This window comes from Diabrotica virgifera, chromosome 5, assembly GCF_917563875.1.
Source record: "Diabrotica virgifera virgifera chromosome 5, PGI_DIABVI_V3a".
NCBI classification, from domain to species: domain Eukaryota; kingdom Metazoa; phylum Arthropoda; class Insecta; order Coleoptera; family Chrysomelidae; genus Diabrotica; species Diabrotica virgifera.
In genome coordinates, this window is record NC_065447.1 from 17,846,933 (window position 1) to 17,866,378 (window position 19,446).

Here is a 19,446-nt window from a genome sequence, read left to right on the forward strand (position 1 = left end):
GAGTGTATGCAAATTTTGAACAGTCATAGCGTAACCAATTTTTGTCTACCAGAAAAACAAAAAAATCCAAAATATTCAGAAAAGCAAAACGTACATTTTATTACTCTTTGAGATTTTTAGTATTACCGTTGATTGAAATATTAATACATCAATCAACGGTATTACTAATAATAATTAAGTTATTTTAAAAAAGAAATGGATTTTTTTTTTCAAAATTAGAATAAAAAAATTTATTTTAAAACCAATTTTGTTCAAAAATGAACAATACATAAGCAAAGTACCTTGTGAAGCGGTAACGATTAATTTTATTTGGGATGCTAATTAGGGGGTGATTTTCGGTATTTTTTTACCAAAAAATAAAAGCGACCAACAATATTGTGAGCGTAACTCACTTACTTTTAATGTTAGAAGTTTAAAAAAAAATTAAAATAAACCTTTTTTTAAACACTTTAAAAAACTTGTAATGAGTTTTCCCTGGAAAGTGCTCTTATTTTTGGTTATTTCACTTTGAAATATTCGATTTGGAATTGGACGAATAAGTACCTACTTTTTATTAGCTACAACTCCGCTTTTACTGGGTATACAGACTTTATGCGTACAGCATTCTTTTCATTTTTTTTATGAGCTATATTTTTACTAAGAATAGTTTTTTCGATAAGATACTTACTTTTTGAGTTATTTGCGAAAAACCGTCTAAGAACATGTTTTTTGTTGTTAAAAATAAACATACTCTCGCAAATAACTCGAAAAGTATCGACTTAGTGAAAAAACTCTATAGAACAAAAGTTACTTAGAATTAACCATTTTATCCAATTCAGGACTTATTTTGAATGTATATTTTTTCACCCCCGAGAACAGATATTCCCCTCCATTTTTGTAAAATTTTTGTAGAAGTGTAAACTTTTTCTTATATAATAATAGAAAATTTTAACTACCTATTCCCAAATTTTCATTCTTCCTTTATTTTTTTTGGGTCAGATTGTTCTTTGATCGGGCTAAAAACTACCTCTGAAGAAAATAAAACAATAAAATTATTGAAATAAAGTCGTTTATCAAGGGTTGCTTCGCAAAAATCCAATGTTTCAAAAACTCTGTAGAAAATTCAAACAAACATAATTTTGAAAATCATAGACTAATTAAAAAATATATGAGTATTAATCATGGGTGTTGCCGGCTCTGGCCCGTAGGACTTCTTGGAGACTGTTCACGATATCCGATTGGGGGATATTGTGCCACTCCTCTACCGCAGCCGTCTTTAGCTCTCCGAAGGATGTATGGGCTGGTACTCTTGCTCTTACCCGTTTTTTGAAGTTGTCCCAAATGTTTTCAATTGGGTTAAGATCGGAACTGCGTGCCGGCCATGATAAAACTTGAATCCCGACCTCATTAAGGTACTCACGGGTGAATCTTGTGGTATGGTAACGTTCATTGTCATGCATTAATCTAAAGTTTTCGTCAATCACATAAAATCCTTTATAAAAGGTATATTTGTTAAAATCCCTATACAGGGCTACATCAAAGACATAACTAGTTTTCAATCGGTTGACCGATCATCATCAGTGTATTCTCAGAATCTAACATGCTAACCACCAAAGTAAAAAATATTTGGGTATAAACCCCATATAATTAATCCGTCATAGGAACATATGAAAATGATGTGGTTTTGAACATGGATGTATAAAATATCCAATGTTTCACGCTCGAGGTACTATTGAGCTCAATTTGACTAGTTCACATCATGGCTGTATGGAAGCAAGTCATGCAGAATACTGCACACGTATCCAATACCAGCTTAGCTGCAGTTCTGCCTTACCCTTAGAAAACTACTGAAGCGGCAGACAAAATGAAGATCATGCAATTGGTTGTCAACGTTCTAGGTGAACATGACACTTGAAGAAGAAGCCAACCATATTTTTGTGATCGGTATCTGGATATAGGTAAAATGTATATGGACAGTTAAAAATTAATTACTACTCAGTTAAAAAAGAATGAATTTAATAAAATCAGTATATTTACATATCTTACAACACTTTGCACCAAATTTTCTTTAATAATCCGCAGCTGTATTGGCCAAATAATCTCTTCGTCCAATGTTTGAAGCTTGTTTGTTTTGAAGAGCCTCGAGTTTGGGACAATCTGTAATTCTGTGTCCAAGACCACCACAATAACTGCAACCGTGTTCTCCTGAAACATTAAAAAAGATTAATAAATATCTAGAAAAAAGACTGATTTTATTGAAGAAAATCGTGTTAGTGTATCCTACATGTTACACAAAAAAGCGTCAGTCTTTTTAACGTTACGGCATATGTGGGTGGTCCGACAAGTACTTAGCTTGTCCGTCCGATGGCGCCCCTATCGCAAGAGAAATCTACTATCGTGTAATACATTCTTGTAGAGGGTCTATGTCAAAATCTCAGCCGAATCCGACTCGTAGTTTTGTTTTTACCACATGTGTAAGCGGGCGTGTTTGGAGATTTTAGAGATATGAAAAAAAAGCAATATCGGTCTTAGCGATCTTAAGCAAGCGTATGGTGACTCTTATCCTTGAAAATGAGTTTCAACTTGGTCGCACGTCGGTATTTGATAAGCCACGTCCAGGTACCCTGAAAACGGTTACCACAAGGATGAGAAGAAAGAAGTCGCGAGATAGCTGAGACAGTAGGCATCTCAAAAGATTGCGTGAGTCATATCCTGCATGAAATTTTGGGCATAAGAAAACTGTCTTCAGTTTAAGCGTAATCCAAAGGAATTTCTACGTTACTTCATAACAGTCGACGAAACATGGTTCCACTGGTACACAGCAGAAACCAAGGAACAGTCGATCGATACAGTGGACGTCACCCAGCAAACGTACACTGAAGAGGGCGAAGACAGTCGATGTAGATTACACAAGGTGTAATCTACATATACAGGGTGTTAGTAAATAAGTATGAAAAATTTTAAGGGCTAATTCTACATGAAAAAATAATGCCAATTTGCTCTATAAACATATGTCCGCAAATGCTTCGTTTGCGAGATACGGGGTGTTGAAATTTTTATTTCAAACTGTTAATTTATTTATTGCTCTAAGACCAGTTGAGCTATGAAAATAAAATTTGGTGAGATTTAGGAGGTAGTTATTGCGCATTTTTTGACATACAATTAAGAATTTTGTATTCATCATTGGCGCGCATACGGGTAATAGTCTGAATTTTTTTAAAGAAATAAATAGTACGCCACTGAGATATTTCAAATTAAAAATTATTTTTAAATTCCACGTTTAATTTTTGATAAAAAACCTTTCTTGCCTTTTTTCATATGATGCACCGTTTTTATGCAGAAAAATAAAACATTTTGGCGCGTATTTTTCATTTCTTAGTACATCATCAAAAACAATCCAATATAATAATACGAAGACAATAATACGAAGACTTTCTGTTTGCAACTTCAGAGTAATCTTCTTTAGGTACCGTCTGCTCTAAGGAGGTTGGTAATCATCACAGCTATTTTCACTTTTGAGATTGCAGCTGAGATGAAGCAGCTAAGAAAAATAGCAGGAAAAACGAAATTGGACAGAATAAGAAATGAAGATATACCCTATTCCACGAAACGCCTGTTCTGGATTACTTCGACAACGAATATTTTACTGTGCAAAATAAAGAGAACAAAAGTAAATTGCAAATTACATTGTTGTTTATTGGAATAATTATTAGCGCCATTTACTTTCGTACTTCTTATGTTGCACAGTAAAATATTCGTTGTTGAAGTAATCCAAAACAGGCGTATGTTCGTGGAATGGCCCATATTAGACAAAGACTGAAAAAGGAATCGATAATAACCAAGATACAAAAAAGAAAATTAAAATGGTATGGACACATTAACAGAATGGACCAGGGAAGACTACCAAAGCAGGTGATGGAATCAAAAAGATATGGTAAAAGAAGGAAAGGGAGGCCAAAGAAGAGATGAATCGATCAGATTATAGAAATTGGACAGGAAAAAGGGAAAACACATCAACAAATAAAACAGTTAGCAAAAGACCGCAAGAAATGGAAGATATGGATACAGGATGAATAAAACCTCCGACGCCCCTGAGGGGCATAAGGAGTTTCGAGAAAGAAGAAGAAGAGATTGCAAGTCGATGGAACTGCAAATATACCACTTTCTCAGACTGTTGAGCCAGGAGACGCGCTTCGAGTAATACAATATATTAATTGACTTAATGTTGGTAAATGATTAAAATTCGAAATATACCTGTATTATTAGTGTTAGATATATGTTTTTAAATTAGTTGGAATTGTCGTTCGATAAATAAATATGGATTTCTTACCTCCAAGAGCCAAATATTTTTCACTTTCTGAACAGAGCTCAGCGAGGAATGTAGGAACTTTTTGTTTCGCCTCCATCAATAAATGTTTGAGATCCAACAGAACTGATTCATCGTTGGATTTGTTGATGAACGTAGTCGCCAATCCCTTGTTACCTGATCTACCAGTACGACCGATTCTATGAACTAAAAAAATAATAAATTCTAATTATTTATTATCTTGTAATTAAGAATATACAAAATTAACAATATCATTGAGTGAAGTTATATAAAGTTAAAAAACTTAAGAACAATATACAGCAAGGGAAAAACCCTTACTGTGTAAGATAATATGGATCCAAAAAATGTATATAATTTAGGCATAATTAGGTCGTTACAGAAGGTGTTGTTTCTATAATCACAAACAAAGCGAAGGTTGATTGATATAGTTTGTTTATGTAACCTCGCAAGTAAGTAACGATACTCACGTACCGTTTACTTTCATAGTCCAAAATAAAGAAAGATATAAAAAGCCCGAAGAGGGGTAAAATAGAGGACTATTAAGATTACTATTATAGTAGCAGTCGTACGAGATGGATGTCTGAACGACTACCCCGCGAAACAACATATTCTTAACCTTACGTTTATGGATGTTGTAAACTTTAAATAAAAGTATAGTTTAGAGTCGGTGTTTTCCTAAGTTCCGATAGTTGGCTCCCTTGCCGTCCTTTAAGGACCCAACACGACATGGCGACCCTAGCCGTTTGAACCTGGACAGCTGAGGAGCAAGATAAGACGAAGAAATAGTTATGGGAAATAACCAAAACAAGAAGAAAGAAGAACAAATATTTATAAACCAGGCGGGAAACAGCGGAGGCACCACAGCTACTAAAGAAAAGGGTTACGATATATCGATCCCAGAAATATTTGTATTGGTAGCTGCTGTATTTGGTAAATACATGCATTAAATGCCTAAATATATTAAGTAGGCCATGTAATTTTTTTTATTAGTAAGCTAACTAAACCATTATTGATTAATACTTCCTATTTCATAGTTGAACTTGAACGGAATAAGAATAATATTGCATAACTTTCTACATTTTTGCTTAGGTGTGATATCTATTAATAGTTTTTATTTTTATTTACTTTACTGGTATATACGGAAATATTTATGTAGTTGATCGATTGAAAGGAACATTGGGAAATATTTATTTATGTTCGAAGAAAAATTTCAACAAATTTTCGAGGAACTAAGAATATTGGACAGGAATTTGGGAAAAGATACTTTATAAATGGGGAAAAATTTCAACTTGAGAGTCAGCAAAAAATTGGTTAATACAGTAGAGTAAATAGTCGTACATTTGGCGCAATACGGCTCAAAATTTTAGATTTGCGTTAGCATAACATCGGCTAAATCATTTAATCTTCTTCTTCAGATGCAAATCCACTAATGGATGTTAGCGATCACATTTTCCATTAACTCTCTGTTCCTTGCAATGTGTATCAGAGATTATATGTCTTTGATCTCTGTCCGTTGCCTTATGTTTCCGAGCCAGGACATTTTCTTGCGTCCTATTCCTCCCTTGCCTTCAATTTTACCCTCGATGATAAGTTGAAGGAACTGGTATTTTTAGTTTCGCATGATGTGACCCAAATACGCCGTTTTCTTTTTCTTGATGGTTTCGAAAAGTTGACGTTCTTGGTTGATTTTTTTAAGGACATCTACATTTGTGACTTTCGCTGTCCATGGTATCTTTAGGATACGGCGATAAAGCCACATTTCGAAGGCTTCTAATCTGTTTATATCCCTATACGCCATAAAGCAGCACCGACCATACGTAGTACTTAATAAACCTTAGTCTCAATTGAAGATCGAACTCTGAACAGGTCAGTACCTTCCTGAATTCTACGAAAGCTTGTCGAGCTTGATCAATGCGACATTTTACTTCCCAGCCCGATGCCCAGTTTTCAAAAAGCCACGTTCCCAGGTATTTAAATTTACTCACTCTTTAAGTTTATTACGAATAGTCAATAAAAATTTTTTTATGTTTATTAATTGTTTAAATAAAAAATAGTACATTGTTTACCTCGTAGGAAAAGCCACATTCTGGACTCTGTGTTGCTAAGTCTCGGCTTGCGCCTCGACTTAGCAATCTTCACAGTCGTCCAGGAATGTTAAGCTTTTCCTACCCGGTAAACAATGTACTATTTTTTTATTTAAACAATTAATAAACATAAAAAATTTTTTATTGACTATTCGTGTATGGTTCCCGCGAATGCATATGTCTGCAACTTTTCATTCATTTGCATTGGAGAAAAGGCAGTCAAATTAACATCTAAAGATTTTATGCAAACTACTGAAGTAAATAAAAGAGTTTAAAAACGACCGACGTAATCCATGTGGAACAGTTTTCTTTAAATTTGAGATACATACACAATAACATTCGTGAAGACTTTGTCAAGTTGACTGGCGCTTATTAGAACATAAAAATAATTAGTGAAACTCAATAAAGAGGGGAAGAACAAGGCCTAACAGGAGAAGCATTGGGAAAAATAAGTATCTAACTTGTTAAAAGAACTGCACTTGGATCCGAAAAAATGTGTAGGAATTTTGAATGTCTTTATGGCACTCAACAGTTTGTGAAAAGTGGCTTAAAACTCACCTTTGTATCCATAATTTTTAAAAATTACTCCCAAATTCCCCGATACCCCTCCCCAAAAAAGTTCATGGCCCCTCCCGAAAATCTGTACTGGATCCGCCCTTGCCAAAGACTCTTGAGACATGGCTTCCGAATAAATGTTAAATAAAAGAGGGGAAAGCACACATCCTTGCCGAACACCCCTTCTTATATGTATGGTTTTGTAAATAGAATTGCCTATTTTAATTGTGCCGCTTGATATCAGTACAAGTTTTCAATGCATCTTATGTCTTTTTGGTCTCTATCAAGTTTCTTGAGGATCTGCATTAACTTGTGTTGGACACGATCAAACGCTTTTTCGTAATCTAAAAAGCATAGAAACACGTTCTTTCTCTGATCGTAATAATTTTGGACCAGCACCTGTGTTGATATTGAAATCTATATGACTAGTTTCTGACTGATTATGAACCATTTATAGAAACTTATGCGAATATCAAACTTTGTAAGTCCCTTATTTTTAACACCGCTAACGCTAAAAACGCAACTGCGCATGCGAATCGTCAGAAACCAGTCATGGATTGTCTCTTGTTTCCGCGAACAAAGCTTATGTTAAGAGGATGGGTAGTACGTATTTTCGGCTGGAATGCTATTCTAATGAAGATTCATTTTTTTCGAATCCTGAGAAAACTAATAAGTATTTTTGAAAAATTTAAACGCATAATGAAAGATTACGTTATTAGTGAGGGCCGAAAGTCCCTGAAAACTTCTATAATGTTTATTTTAATAAATTACAGAAGTGAAAAAGTACGAGAAAATTGTGTTATTTTTAATTTCAAATATCTCATTCAAAATAAACTTTTTATTTATTCTAATGGACTTTCGGCCCTCGGTAATAATTTAGTCTTTCATTCTGCGTTTAAATTTTTTAAAAGTATTAATTATTTTTTTCAGGATTCGAAAAAAATGGACCCCATGTCCGTGGTAATATTTTCCAAATCTATCTTTGTCTTACAACGCACTCAGTCGAATAGAATATTGTCAGCATATTGTCAGTCAAACAGTGACAATCAGTGACAATTTTAAATATTTGACATGGCATCGGGAATATTTTGAGTTGTTGATTAAATAATATTGATATATAGTGCATTTGATAAATAATTGATTTAAGACGTGAACTTAATAAAAAGTTATTTATTGTGTATTATTTGTGGAAGATCCAAGCAAAGAATACATCAGGATAATATATTCTGTGATCCAAGTATTTTGTTGTTAAAGATGTTCAAAATTGTGAGCGTTCCATAGTAACAATGTATATTATTAAAAAATCACTTTAACACTTTTCCTCTTTTCTCGATTGAGTATTAGTATTTGTTGTACAAATAAATTATTACAATCACTGAATACATAGTTAGTGAAAAAATTATCACATATTTATTAACTGAATTAATAATTTGCAATTATACAAAAAATAACAGTTATCCAAAAACATTCAAAAACCATCTCTTTAAGTTATTGACATTTTCAAGTAGAATGACATTCTAATAATGTTTACATATCCATACTAGTGTGAATTTTACTACACGTAATTTGCCGTGTAAGACAGAAAAAGTAGGGATAGCCGTAAAATATTTGCGAATTATGTACCCGTGGCCTTAATAACGTATTACCTACCATAATTTTCTACGTCATCGGGCATGTCATAGTTAATGACATGTTGAATATCAGGAAAATCTAAACCTTTGGAAGCAACATCTGTCGCTACGAGTACATCTTTTTCTTGTTTTCTAAAGGCCTCCACAGACCTGGATCGCTCCTCCTGATCTAAAAATTTGAAATAATATTTAAAACAAAAGAAAGATGTTATGGTCCAATTGAAACAATTAGGCGTACACGTCATAGATTTAATGACATCATAACCCACTGGTACAAACTTGACGGCAAACAAATTCAACAAATTTTTCCTCATATATATTCCTCATATATTTTTCCTCACGAATATATTATATTCGTTTTTTCGCCACTGTCAAGTTTTGCAGGAAAGCGCTGTTGCCAAATAAAAAATATATATTTATTTACCACAGCAGCTACCAGCTATTGCGACCGTGCAAGTTCGGCAAAGCGACCTCTATTTCTACGCTCTGTAGTTTTATTCGCACTTTTAATTATATTGGCCAATTATATTAGTCCTGGTTGCTGGATAATTGTCAAGACCATAGTCCAAAAAAATAATAAGAAGAAAAAATAAGATGCAGGTTATGTTTAGCAAACGTAAACAATTGTATGTAGTAAATAAAATCAGTTATTAAAATGCAGTACTGCAAGCAAAATACAATTAATTAAATTTACCTTTATATAATAATTGCATATCATATCAATATTGTGGAGCAATATATAATTTTTCTGCGTCAATGACAGAAGGTATGAAATATACGTCAGTTTGACAATTTCAATTGACAATATGAATTATTTAAGATAGTTGCAATATTTCTCCGCGACTCGCGCACGGTCGTTTCTCGTTTCCCTTTCCAAGTACTTGCACACCGCGAATACTGTTTCTCTTTCTTTTTAAGAGTGTGAAACAAAGATATCTATCTGTACTACAAATCTCAAACTCATGCTGTCCTATAGAAGGTTATGTCAGATTTTTATAAATACATATATAAACAAGCTGAAAATGCGAGCATTATCATAATGAAAACTTTGTTTATTTACGTATTTAAATTCATAATATGGAAAATTTCTATTATGAAAAGTTGTTTAGTATTAAATGCTATGTTTTAATATACAATTATATCCTAATTTAAATATTGTGAACTATAAAGGTACTCTACTCTCGAGCGAAATTCATATTTTTTGACATACCTAGAATAAAATTGATAAAATTTGAGATATGATGATTGCATTTTAGATTTTAGACCATGCAGATCTTTTTATGAAGAATAACTTTTCTTCGTAAAATTAATAATAAAAAAGTTATGAATGAAAATGATATTGGTATTCGTAATTTGAGAAAAATTTTCAAATATATTTTTTATCTTTAGAAGGATGTACAAGTAATTGCATATTAGAACATAGTTTTTAACTCCAAATAACTTTTTATAATAACACTTTTCAATATTGTGAAAAATAAAGACACTTTAATCTTGATCGAACTTCATATTTTTTGGCATACCTCGTATAATATAGATTTGATATCTAATAAAAATAAATAAATACAAAATAAACAGTAAATAGTGAAGTGTAATTTAACATTACATTAACATAAATAAATAAAATTTGTTTATCTGACATTTCAATTTTATGCTGACGTGTAGTTGCGTCAAACGAAAACAAAGTAGAGTTGACGTTTCTATGTCGGAAGAAAATGACAATTTAAAGGAGGCTTGTAACGTCACAATGACGACTTTGAGGTCGGATATCTCGAAGATGGTTAGAGATAGCGAAATGCCGTTTTCAGATTTGGATTCAGAAGACAAAACTACATAGGTATCCATCGCTAAGTTGCCTCTAGATATTTCAGGAGCGGCAACGCAATAACACACACACTTTTGCGAATTTATAAACGAAAAGTTTTCGTTGAATAAACAGTATGTCCCTGTAAGTTGTATCCATCTGAAAAACTTTTTTATTATTAATTTTACGAAAAAAAGTTATTCTTCATAAAAAGCTCTGCATGGTCCAAAACCTAAGATTTAACCATCAAATATCAAATTTTTTGAATATTATACGAGGTATGTCAAAAAGTTTGAATTTCACTCAAGAGTAAAGTAGCTTTATTTTTCACAATATTGAAAATTGCTATTATGAAAAGTTGTTTGGAATTAAAATCTATATTCTAATATGCAATTACATCCTTCTAATTGAAAAAAAAATTTTTGAAAAATTATGGATGACTAACGTTATTTTCAGTTATTTCAATTCTGATAACTCTTTTATTATTAATTTTCCGAAAAAAAGTTATTCTTAATAAAAAGTTCTGAATGGTCTAAAACCTAAAATACAATCATTTTATATCAAATTTTATCAATTTTATACGAGGTATGTCAAAAAAGATAAATTTAGATCTAATGTAAAGTACCTTTATAGTTCAGAATATTTCAATTAGAAGGATGTAATTACATACTGAAACATATTTTTTAATTCTAAATAACTTTTCATAATAACAATTTTCGATATTATGAAAAATAAGCGTATTTTACTCTTGAGCGAAATTCATATTTTTTGACATATCTAGTATAAAATTGATAAATATTGACATAAGATGGTTGTATTTTAGGTTTTAGACCATGCAAAACTTTTTATTAGGAATCACTTTTTTTCGTAAAATTAATAATAAGAGTTATCTGAACTGAAATAACTGAAAATAATGTTAGTTATCCATAATTTTTCAAAAAAAAAATTTTCAATTAGAAGTATGTAATTGCATACTAGAATATAGTTTTTAATTCCAAACAACTTTTCATAATAGCAATTTTCAATATCGTGAAAAATAAAGCTACTTTACTCTTGAGTGAAATTCAAACTTTATAACATACCTCGTATAACATTAAAAAAATTTGATATTTGATGATTAAATCTTAGGTTTTGGACCATGCAGAGCTTTTTATGAAGAATAACTTTTTTTGTAAAATTAATAATAAAAAAGTTTTCCATATGGATACAACTTACAGGGACATACTGTATATTTATTGACCACAGTAGCTACCGGCTATATTGTTTCTCTTTGTCTTAAAGAGTGTGAAATAAAGATTTATTGTGAAATAAAGATAAAGACTATAAATGTCAAACTCATGGTGTCCTATAGAAGGTTATGTAAGATTTTTGTTTATAGGGCTTTTCATCGATTGTCATTTGTTTCGAGCTTCTGTCATGTGTCACATAATATTAATATATCTACGTCATACGTCTTCGGTTTGTATCATTGGTAATACCAATAACGTACGACGTAGATATATTAATATTATTTGACACATGACAGAAGCTCGAAACAAATGACTGCGAATGAAAAGCCCTATAGATATAAGTTGGTTAAAATATAAACTGTCTTATGAAACTGTCTACACACTAAATTCTGTTACTTTAGGTTCTCTATTTCATTTTGATTCAAATTGTTGGATATTTTAATTGAATGGAATTAAAACAATACTATATTTGTATTTAGTCTTCCCCGATTATAATTTGAAAACAATATTTTGACATTATATTTAACCTCCAATATTATGACAGGCATCAGTTACCATTTCCAATCTCACCAACTGTAATAATGACGTCATATAAACTTGTTACTAACTCTAGCCAATGAAATACTCGCTATAGTAAACATGGCATGCCAAAAAAGTCTCGATTATTCCCTATATATTTTTTCAAATTTAGAATATATCAACAAGGGGAAAATTACGTGCAACCCTTATTGTTTGACTTTTGCTTTAGACGTGTAAAATAAAGGAAAAAGACAATCGATCGTACTCACCTTTTCCACCGTGAATCGCTACAGCCTCTACTCCCTTCAGAAGAAGATATTCGTGTATGGCGTCGACATCTTGTTTTTTCTCTGCGAAAATCAATACAGGAGGTGGTGTTTTTTGTAAACATTCCAAGAGATATACTATTTTTGCTTCTTGTTTAACATACTCAACTTCCTAAAACATAAGATTAAAGAATTAAGTGGTGTATTATTGATGTGAAACGTCTATTGCGGCGAGTTGAGACACGCTGCTAGGGGGCAACGCTTCGCAATCCGTGTAGCTCTTTTAACTCCCCGACTGCCTTTGGTTCGGTTGCATTTCTCACTGCGCTGAGCTCTAATACCCGAGTTCAAGTTTTGACCTAGGTTACTTATAGAAAGTCTAGTACTTTACGAAGTAATTTTCGGTATAACAGGAAGTACCTAGCATGTCTGTCAAAATATTTTATTTCGAAAATGCACACTTACTTGCACAACAAAATAAATACTTACTTGCACTACATTCATAGAAGCGGCTCCAGCTCGTCCCACGTTTATAGTAATAGGCTTTACCAACGCCGATCTTGCAAAGTTCTGAATTTTCTTCGGCATAGTTGCAGAAAAGAGCAGTGTTTGTCTTTGACCCTAAATATAATGCAGTTTTTATATTAAAATAATAATTGCTTTCGTTTTGAAAATTGAAAAAGCCTCACATAAGCCACTGATACTCGTGAACTAATGATTCTATCGAGTTCCATTTTTGACATTTAAAGGTGGCTGGTTTCTAAATCAGATGGAGTCGTTATTAGTGGCTCCATCTATATTCAAATCAGGAGTAATTAATAATGTATGGCAGTTACCTCAACTAGAACTCATATAATATAGAGTATGTACACACATATAATAATATATTTTAGGCACCCAATAAAAATCTGAAGGTTTTACTTACATTAAAATAAGAAAAAATTGTTCGAACATCCTCTTCAAATCCCAAATCTATCATTCTGTCTGCTTCGTCCATACAAAGATATCTACACACTGTTAATTTGACGATTTTCTTTTCTAGCATATCCATTAGACGACCAGGTGTAGCCACCATTATATGAACACCTCTATAATAGGAAAAATTTAAATATTATTTTACAATTATAAGAAGAATGTACAAGAAATACAATTCTGATAGCCACTTTACACCATGCAACTAATTGCGCAATTAATTGCACAATTTCTTGCAGCAATAGAAATTGCATCGTGTCATACGCGAATTGCACATAAAAGCTGCAACTTCTTGCAGCAATTTCTTGCTTCAAGAAGTTGCAGCTAGATAGAACATGTCCTATTTTTCATGCAATTTTTTCTGCAATTTGGGTATATTTTTAGTAACTTTTAAGGCTACACTGTTTGTTTTGACATTCTGTCATCCTAAATTTCAAACTAAACAATTTTTGACAAAACTAGAGGAACTTTTTACCAATTTCACGCTTCACAGATAACATTATTCTGGGGGATAACTTTAATTATGCAACATAGGGATTAAAGAAACTATATTCTATTTTTATTTCTTTTGTATTTAACAACTTGTTTCCTTTTGTAAATGAATAATGTATTATAGGTATACTTGCATTAGGTATTAATTGATTTTGTTATACATAATACATATTATACTTTTCTCAAATTATAATCTAACATTTTCAATCTAATATATCTGATAACTCTACTAAAAAAATTACATTTTTAATTTATAAAAACAACATAACCCAAAACTTATGGTATGTCAAAGTTTCTGTCCATTTCATGTCAGTTTATGCAATTACTTGCACTGTGTAATCACTTTATTGCAGAAAGCTAGATGCAACTTATTGCAGAAGTTCTTGCTGCAAGAACTTGTGCAATAAATTTCGCAATTACTTGCATCGTGTAAAGTGGCTATGAGAAATGTTTACTTTTATCTAATCTTGTTTATGTATTTTCCACTTTCATGTTGGGCGAAGAGTGTCATAATAGGTTTGTTCCAACACACAATTTTTGTACAGTCCAGAAATTGTCACGAAACTGCTTGTAGCATTTGTATGCGCATATTCATCATTTGTTCCGTCCAGTGACGGTAATTCGAAAACCGATCCTAGTGCGCAGTTCAGCCCAACGAGTATGATACTTGCATTTACCTATATAGGTACTGAAATGATCTTCACGAAACTGTCACTGGACGATCACAATTTTGTTGGAACAATCAGAAGGATGATGCGATCCTTAGACCATAAAGAGTGAAGCCAACATAATACGATTCACACAGCTGTGCGTGACGTCAGTTTACGGCAGAAAACGTTAGAGATTAGAAGTGTTTATAGGCGTTGTAAACTTCTTAAAGTGTTCCAATTTAAAAATTTTCCAATACACTATTTTTTTAATTATGGTGTTATCTTGCAGAGCATTTAATTGTACGCAGCGACAAAAAAAAGGGAAAACACCTAAAATCCAGTTTACAGCAGTATAATAAACAAGCGATTTTTCAAAAAATTGAAGAATTTATAAAGTATCTTAATTCACTCAAATATTCCAACAATGGTGAACCACTGCATCTAAGCCAAAAATAAACGGGTTTTATTCGTATGATGCGAATGCGAATTTGGAAAAATTACGTGAAGGATCATATGGATGGAGGTCTGAAGTATCTTTCGGCCTATAAACTTTCTCAGTATCACTGTAGAAGTTTTCTTTAGTTCTATTATAGGAGTCATGGAGGTTACAACAACAACCCAACGGCAAAAAAAATTTGAAGATGCATATAAAAGACTCTTAATGCACACAAGTGTTACAGGATCTACCCAGGCTAATTGTATAGAACAGGCACCTTCCACAATTTTAGCAATGAGCACAACAAATACTGTGAAAATGAAAGCTGTTGATCATCAACTCATTGACAACTCTAGAACTGATGAAAATAATAGGGAAATAATAACTAGTAACCATGATTATACTGTAAATAATTTAAGTTTTTCAAAAAGAGTCATCTTATGTTTGTGATGTTGTTGACTATATCGCTGGGTTTGTAGTTAAGAAGTTAAGAAAACATTACATTATTGTGCCATATGTTTGTGTGCAATTGAATGTGATAATTTACAATGTCCATTCATAGGACACAAAAATTATAGCATATCAAAAAATTTTTTAATTCAACCTTCTAAAGACGTCATTCATATTTGCAAAATTGCTGAAAGCGAAATTAGAATTATGTAGGTACAATTGAAAAAATTGAACGATTCTAAATTATTGACAAAATTGATCTTAAACGTGCATGGTTCTGTGTTTAGCGAATACAAAGAACATGTTTGATCATGATTTTGAAACAAACCATTTGTTTAATCGAATAAAGATAATTTGTTCGCATTATTGATACATCAGATTGTACCACGAAGGTGAAAAACTAAATAATGTAATAAGAGTTAGAAGTAAGTTAACAAAAGCTATTTTGTTTTGTGGTCATTATTTAATAGATTTCCTACATATTTTTTCACCTAACGTGAAACTAACACCCAAAAGAAAATTACTCTCCTTTAAATTTATTTTTGATTATCAAACAAGAAGAGATATACCAACGATATAATTCCAAATAAACCATTTATTTTTACAAAATTATTTTAAGTCAAAAATATTTATTAATTACTTTGCTAAATGATTTTTCTTCCATATTTTTTACAAAATATTAAGTTATACTACAAAACTACTTATATTACAAAAGTTATACTATAATTAATCTAAAATTGGGTAATTTTATTAGTGCTTTGCTAAGAATCCAAACGAGTTCTTGCCGTATTGTGACGTCACTTTCGCGGAAGGTCTTTGCTTCAACGGTTCGGTACAAGGCGTGTCTATAAGTTTTTATGGTCTAAGATGCGATCAACGATCATTTTTTGTTAGAACCTATTTTCTTTACTGCGCAGGAGCGTGATCGTAACATGGCGGTTTTTCGTTGTGTTGGAACAAACCTAATAAAAACAAATTACGTGAAGACATTCAAGGGACAAGAACTGACAGCCAGTATACAGAAATTATAGAAAAAACATGTACATAACTTGCATTTAATTGTCATTATGCTGCTCCTACTTCTCTATGACACTCGCCGATTCGAGGCTCGTGTCGTATCTGTCATACTCGCATCATATTGATATTGATCATCATTAAATGCTCGTTGCTTAATATATAATTATAGATGTGTCTACATACTTTTGAATGACTTCTAAAGCTTCTGTTACAGGAACTCCACCAATAGCCAAACAGCTTCTTATTAATGGCATACCATGTTTATTTAAACTGTTGGAATAATGCTGAATGATGTCGTAGGTCTGTTTTGCTAATTCTCTGGATGGGCAAATGATTAATCCATAGGGACCTTCGTTTTTTATAAAAGGGAGCTTTACTTCTTGCTCTAGACAGAACATTATTAAAGGTAAGACAAAGACCAAGGTTTTTCCTGATCCTGTAAATGCGATACCAATCATATCTCTGCCAGATAACCTGCAAAAAATCATAACATTATTTTGATATTTGCTTGAAATAACATAGGCAAGGATCATTAAATGCGCTGTTGAAGGCAAAAAACATGTCCAGGGCAGCCAAGATTCGAATTAATGAAACAACAGTGAGACCAATGGTGTTGTATGCATGTGAAACTTGGACAATGAATCAGAAACAAAAAAGAGCCAGAGATTTGGGAGAGAAAAATCAAATCGTTTTTGGTGGAAAAAAGGAAGATAACAGGGAATGGCGCAGAAGAACAAACCAGGAACTAATGGAGATGTATAAGAGATAAAAAAACACACAGAAAATCAGGACACAGAGAGTTAGATGGTTGGAATATGTTTCACGAATGTCACAAGAAAGAAACGTCCTAAGAGTTTTGTTAGCAGACCAATGGAAAAAAAGAAGAGTTAATGCCGTCCGAACTGACCTAGAAGAAATGGGTACAAGAGACTGGAGAGAACAAGTGAAGGAGCAGAAAAATAGAAGAATCTAGTCAAGACTATCTAAGACATGGGGGCCTCTGAGACCTTTAGTGCTGTTATATATAACAAATGAAACATAAGTTTTGAAAATAATTTTACCTAAAAGTCCTAACCTATTTGGATGTTTGATTTAGTTACATTCAATACAATAAACAAGGCATAGTTAGGACATAAAATAGTTAAAAAAGTTAATATGTACTTAAAAGAACAATACAGTATTTTATACACATCTTACACTGTGGGTATTCCTTGTATCTGAATGGGTGTAGGTTTCTTTATATGTTTCTCTTTCAATCCAGCAATAATACCTTCATGCAACTTCATTTCTTTGAATGTTTTCAAGGGAGGTGGTATTTCATCTCCTTCAACTAAAATACGAAGACTCATTCTTAACTTTTCGTGCGCTTGGGGAGGTTTCTGTAAAATGTATCTGGGAGGATGCCAACTAAAAAGTGGAAAAAATATGTACAATAAATTATTTGTATAAAACAAATTTGTAACATATAAGACAATTTTCTTAAGATATCACAATGAGGATAAAATCTCATATTATGTTGAGCACATGAAAAAACATTCATTTTATATCTACTAGTTTTTCTTTGAAAATATGACAATTGTAGCTCATAATTTTTTCAATTCTCGTCGCCTCAAAGCAACAGTAGGATATGTACATATCCTACTGTTGCACGAGTGCACCGATCAACCAGTTAAGTCATATTGGACCGATGCAGTGTGTATGTATATACGCATATACAGTGCACTCACATATCCTACTGTTGCTTTGAGGTGACGTTATGTTGTAAGCTTCGAAAGGTATCAACAATTTTGATACTTTCGTAAGATATGATAAAGGTTTGAAAAGTATAGATAACTGATGTTTTTGGCATTTACCTAGTATGAAAATAAACAATTTCATATTATAATTTAAAATTATGTATGCATAAATAAATAAAAATAAATAAATAAAAAGAAGGTATTACCTTGTTTTTATAGGATCTCTATACTGTATACCTTTAGCCAATTCAGATACACCCATAAGAGCTTTCTTTTCAGCAACTATTTCTAAAATCTCTTCTTCCTTTTTTAATTGCTTCTCTACAGCACTTACCTTCTTAGCTAAAAATTTAAATATTTGTTATAAACTGCTACTGGAGTTAATACTGTAATAAATGAATTGTAGAGGATATATCCGAGATATATTATAAAATATATCAAAATGCCCAGTGTTAATTTATGCCTAAGTAATGTTCGTTAAAATGCCTTTTATGGTTACGAAGACACTATTCAAGCCAAACAGCTATGGTCTACATCTTCTATTTTCACTAAAAGGTTTTAATAACTGGTCATAAAACATTGTAAGTATTACTTTTGAATATGAAACTGTAAATCATATATTACACACCTGTATTTTTTGTCATTCTATTTTTACTAAAAGGTTTCTTAATAGTCTAAAAACACGTTATTGCTTTGAATCCAAAGTAAAAGGCAATAAAAAAGCTTCCAGAAAGAAGAAAAAACACTTGACACTCACCTTCAGCTAACTTTCGCAATTCAGTATGTTGGTCAAGTAATGGAATGTTATTCTTTCTTCCCCAAATTTCATCTTCTTCTTCATCCTCGTTTGTTTCATTTTCACTTGAAGACTTTGGCTTATTCTGCTCTGTTTCTTTTAACTAAAACATAGTATAGTCCATAAGAGAGGTATTGAAACAATTGACAATGATTTATATACCTGTCCAAGTCGACCCAATTTTAACAATTGTTGTTTTTTCCTTTCTTTAACTGGTACATAGGGGACGTAATTATCATCAGAATCAGAGTTACTATTCTCTTCTCGTCGATATCTCTGTAAATTTAAATGTAATGTAACTCTTATATGAGCTATACTTAAACATAACTTACCTTTACAGAAGGTCCACTATCAGTCATCGTGATTTAATGTTTCATTTAATTTGAATTAACTTTTGAACGTAATCTTTTCTTTTACGTTTTATTTGTTTATAATTTATCATCAATAAATTCTTGGCTATTTTCTTCTTCTATTTATTTTATTTTTATATGAATGATAAACGTCAA

At 32.0% G+C, this 19,446-nt stretch overlaps 1 protein-coding gene across 1 annotated transcript; it reads right to left on the reverse strand.

The window, feature by feature from the left end:
- Positions 1 to 1,978: 1,978 nt before the first annotated feature.
- LOC114332606 (ATP-dependent RNA helicase abstrakt) lies at positions 1,979 to 19,432 on the reverse strand. Its single transcript, XM_028282430.2, has 12 exons — positions 19,273 to 19,432; positions 19,103 to 19,216; positions 18,902 to 19,043; positions 18,351 to 18,486; positions 17,606 to 17,815; positions 16,592 to 16,882; positions 13,317 to 13,479; positions 12,881 to 13,012; positions 12,395 to 12,563; positions 8,596 to 8,745; positions 4,310 to 4,492; positions 1,979 to 2,184 (listed from the first exon to the last, which is right to left on the reverse strand). The coding sequence occupies exons 1-12, from the start codon at positions 19,297 to 19,299 to the stop codon at positions 2,048 to 2,050; spliced, it is 1,854 nt and encodes a 617-aa protein (XP_028138231.1). The 5' UTR covers positions 19,300 to 19,432; the 3' UTR covers positions 1,979 to 2,047.
- Positions 19,433 to 19,446: the final 14 nt, after the last annotated feature.

Bases quoted from the DNA above. Each gene is read 5' to 3' on its own strand.
- LOC114332606 (XM_028282430.2), bottom strand. From the start codon at position 19,299: ATGACTGATAGTGGACCTTCTGTAAAG. The intron at 8,746-12,394 runs GTGAGTACGATC...TCAAATTTTTAG, and splicing joins AGCGATTCACGGTGGAAAAG to ATCAGGAGGAGCGATCCAGG. The intron at 4,493-8,595 runs GTAGGTAATACG...TTATTTTTTTAG, and splicing joins CGATGACGTAGAAAATTATG to TTCATAGAATCGGTCGTACT.